A 4,398-nucleotide genomic window follows, 5' to 3' on the forward strand; every position below is an offset into this window, starting at 1 on the left:
AAGAGACTGGACAAAAATCGTGCACCTATGGATGAGGACAGTGGGTGCGGAGTGAGGGAGGAGGGTGGGGTGGAAACTGGGTGGAGGGGAGTTATGGGGGGAAAAAAGGAACAAATGTAATAATCGGAACAATAAAGATTTAATAAAAAAAAAAAGTAGATCAAGACCAAGTTCCAGAGTCTGTGCTTTAACCACTATACTATCCTGTCTCCGATGCTACAAAAAATTCTCCTCGTACTTGAACATATTAACAGGGTTTTAAAGCCATGAAACTCAGGGAGTCACAAGGGAAATGGAGGTAATATGTAAACGGAAAGAAGTATAATCCTTGAAATGTATGCAACCACAAAATAGGTCAGTCCAATTATTTCTGGTAGTTAAGGATAATCCAAGACCCTTAAAATGAAACATGGAAATACTGAGAGCCAAAGACAGGAAAGAGAGGGGAGAAGAGGAAATGAGAAAGGAATGGTAAGAAAATAAAGTAAGTTTGGCTTTAGATACATCAGGTCAATTTAAGATACCAGGAGGATATGCATATAGAAATGTTTAGGTAGAAAGTAAAAAATATGGGTATGGCTCTTAAGTCAGAGAAAAACTAAGATTTAAAATTTAGCTATATGATATTATATAGGATGTTTAGATTTTTATTATTTTCATTATATTTTTGTTTTAAAGTTTTCCTTAAAGTTAAGAAAAATATTAGTTTTTAAAAATCATCTACAAATCCAAGAAAAAATGTATGTCTAAAAAACCAAGAGGGGAATCGGAAGCATAAAATATTGTGGGGGAAAGAAAAGAAAAAGAAAAGAAAAAGTTTCAAGAAAAGTGTGGGCTTAACAGTGCAAATAACTGAAAAAGCTAACAGAATGTGAAATGATGTCACTGGATTTACAACGGGAGAGGCTGCTGATAACCCATGAAAAGACATTTCAGTAAAGGTGCAGTAAATATAAACCAAACAAAAGATTTTAGCAGCATTGTGTTTAACAGCAAAAACCTGAGAATCAGGTTTTATTCACTAGAGAATGATTTCACTGTGATATATTTATTCAATGGAATTCCATAGGTACTGGTTGCTATGCTACTGACTTTCATCTTCAAACCCACCCTTCCACGCACTGTTTTGTGACTCTGGGGCTGAGTCTCTGGACACCTCATTTCTTCTTTGCCACATGACTCTCTGTCAAACTCTGCGAATAGGAAGAACTACTAGAGGGAGACCAGGGGTTGTTAGAGAGAGAAAGGACATGTTCCTTCCTATTTGCTTCCTTTTCCGGCCAGTCTCAGCCCTGGCAAGAACAGCTGATTCTATTTTGCAATTTTTCATGCCCTTACTGAACCAGCCTTTCTTTATCTCATTTCCTCAGGGACAGCAGTCAGGCTGGTTCCCCATCACCAGAGTCCAAGTTCCAGTTCTAAGGGGTTCATCCTCAAAGTTTCCACACTTAAATAATTCCAACTTGTTCCATCTGTTCTCCCAGCCCTAGAAATGGTAACTGTTTCTTAGAGATAACTGAGTGTTTTCTTTTTGCCTTTTCAGTTCTTTAGCACCAATGTAGCAAGTATTTAGTATTTTCAGTTAAAATAAATGACTAAACCCTAACTGAAATATCAGTGAAAAAAATGAAATATAGCTATATTCAACATAAATAAATCTCATGAACATAATGTTGAGTAAAAATGCAAATCACACACTATACAAAGTATAAGCTCATTTATATAAGGTTTCAAAAAATTATAAAATTAAATATTCTTTAAAAACCAAATATATTTGGACAGTGGTCGGTAAACAACAGCTACAAGCCAAATCTGGCCCATCCCCTGTTTATTAAAACGCAGCCATGCACATTCATTTACACACTGATACATATATGGCTCTATCCACAGGACAGTGGCAGAGCTGAACACTTGTGAAAAACACAATGGGGCTCATAAAAGCTAAAGTATTTACTACCTGGCTCTTTACAGAAAAACTCGTTATGATATTATTTTCCAATGGAAGAAAATAACAACAACAATAATAATGCAGGCTAATTTTAATGAAAATATCTTTCTTATACTTTAGGGCTTATTCATCATTAACAAATGCAAATGAACAGAAATCATAAAGGACGCCTAACCAAAGTACAATTGCTGTGGATTTGATTTACTAACTCCACACAGATCAGAATGTAGGTCTTTTGAGACATACCAAGATAATACATTTTCTTAACTAAGATTTAAAGCAAGCCCAAATATTTTGGAGCTAAACACTTTATATTCATACCAAGCATCATCAAAACATTCAAGAATCCTCGGTAGCTTTTCAGAATGCGTATAAATCATCTACCCATATACATCAGTTATTGGTCATGTGGTCCCTGAGAAAGAAGATACCCTACCAAGAACTCATGGTGGCTTAACTGAGCTTAAATTAAAAACAATAACAAACAAATAAAAAACCCCAGAGCCTAGCAGTTATTTCTGAACAGAGGCCTCGAATACGAACTGCACTTCAGGGAGAAGCCTGCACTAAGCTTCCTGCTTCCTGCACTGAGTTTCTGCCATCTGAGCCGCCCTCATGGAGGAGTTCCTGGAATCCTGTTTTAACCAAGTGGGCTGAAGCTTCCCAGGCTGACTCCAGTAACCTAGTTGTATCACTTTCAACAGCTTTGCCACCCAATTAAAGCAACTCCATCCTAACCAATCAGGACAGTACTTTGCGACCAATACTGTGAGTATTTGGAGTCCTTATTTGCAGAAGGACAGACCAATCAGGGACCAGGGGTGGGGACTTCAGTCTTTAAATCAGCTCCCTTCTGGCTCTGGGAATGCACTTTCCATTTCCACCTAAGATTGAAAACTGCATTTCTCAGGCTGGAGGTGAAACCCCAAAGATGTCTAACTGGAGCAGAGTAGAATAGAGATGACTGGCGCAGGGTAAAGTGACCTAAGCAGGTAGAAAAGACCAGAATAGAGCAGAACTGCCTCGCCTACAAGGGCCTCACCCAAAAGGGCCTACCCCCAGGGCCACCCTGCCCACTACCTCTTCACAACACTATTGAGCTGTTCCACAGCCATGCTGTTTTCATAGCTCTGATGTATCGCAACTGAGCGGTTTTGCACTATTGTTTTCTTCTTCATTGCAACCCAAATCAGGAATTCCTGTTGGCATTGAATTGGCACCAACAGCCACCAATTGACAGTCCGCAAAGAAAAATTAGTAAATGATCAACATTTATAAAAAATTGTAGAATGAGAAAACAAATAAATTACTGACCTGTTCATTTACGGAATCTCCTGCACGCTTTAAAGACTCCATGGAGATTGAAGCAGCAGTCACCTTGGAAGTCTTAAGTTTAACATTAGCTTTTGGACTCATCGACTTGTGTCTTGATCTGATATTTCCTTCTGTAGAAATCCCTAAGGATTTGCGTCAAGTAAGATTTCAAAATTATATCTTCTCATTCTCTTAAGCTTCCTCCCACCCCCTAATCAACCTCTCCATTAATATCCTCTATTTTATAGGATGTGATATAGAAAACTCTTAACTTCATCTCAAGGCTCTCTTAATAAATAATAAATCATGAAAAAATTATATTTTGAATACATTAAGATTCAACTGAAATATTTTTAAAAGGTGCTGGCACATTCGTATGTCATATTGAAACCAACAAATTAAAACATGCCACAAATACACTCAGGGAAATTAAAGACCTGAATTGTCACATAATTGGGGTACTCTCAATAGTCCAGTTTTACTGTTCATCTGTAATAACCAGTAAACTTTAAAAAGTCTATTGCATAAACTCTATGTCAAGAAGTTTCCACACTTTTATTTGAAATATTAAATTTAGGCTCTTATTTGTAATAAAAAAGAAAATCTCTTACTCCCTAATACATAAAGTATAAGGCAGTGTTTTGAACCCTAATAGGGTTTCTTTAATTTCACTTTATTTTATTTTATTTTATTATTTTATTTTATTTTATTTTATTTTAGGTTCTAATGAACTGTCCCACATTCAGTTATAACTGCAAAGTTGTCCTAATGTTTCATCTTTCTCTTAACACTTAAGAAGCAAAGGAAGCTTACCAAATGAACATAGAAAATCAGCCGGGACTGGTTTGGCTCAGTGGATAGAGCGTCAGCCTGGGGACTGAAAGGTCCCGGGTTCGATTCCAGTCAAGGGCATGTACCTGGGTTGCGGGCACATCCCCAGTGGGAGATGTGCAGGAGGCAGCTGGTCAATGTTTCTCTCTCATCGATGTTCCTAACTCTCTATCTCTCTCCCTTCCTCTCTGTGAAAAATCAATAAAATATATTTTAAAAAAAACATAGAAAATCATACCTGGAACATATACTACTGATTGTTCTTCATCAGAAACTATGCAGAAGACATGAAGGAAAACACTAGG

At 37.2% G+C, this 4,398-nt stretch overlaps 1 protein-coding gene across 1 annotated transcript in view; it reads right to left on the reverse strand.

Annotated features, from left to right (window-relative positions):
- KIAA1328 (KIAA1328 ortholog) overlaps positions 1 to 4,398 on the reverse strand; it is a gene marked incomplete at its 5' end in the record, with an annotated part of 154,704 nt that extends 150,306 nt beyond the window's left edge. Inside the window, 2 exons of the mRNA XM_015565556.1 lie at positions 3,263 to 3,405; positions 4,332 to 4,398. Of these exons, the coding sequence (XP_015421042.1) occupies positions 3,263 to 3,405; positions 4,332 to 4,398 (210 nt within the window). The remainder of the gene's footprint in view (positions 1 to 3,262; positions 3,406 to 4,331) is intronic.

This window comes from Myotis davidii, unplaced genomic scaffold (assembly GCF_000327345.1).
Source record: "Myotis davidii unplaced genomic scaffold, ASM32734v1 scaffold259, whole genome shotgun sequence".
Taxonomy (NCBI): Eukaryota; Metazoa; Chordata; class Mammalia; order Chiroptera; family Vespertilionidae; genus Myotis; species Myotis davidii.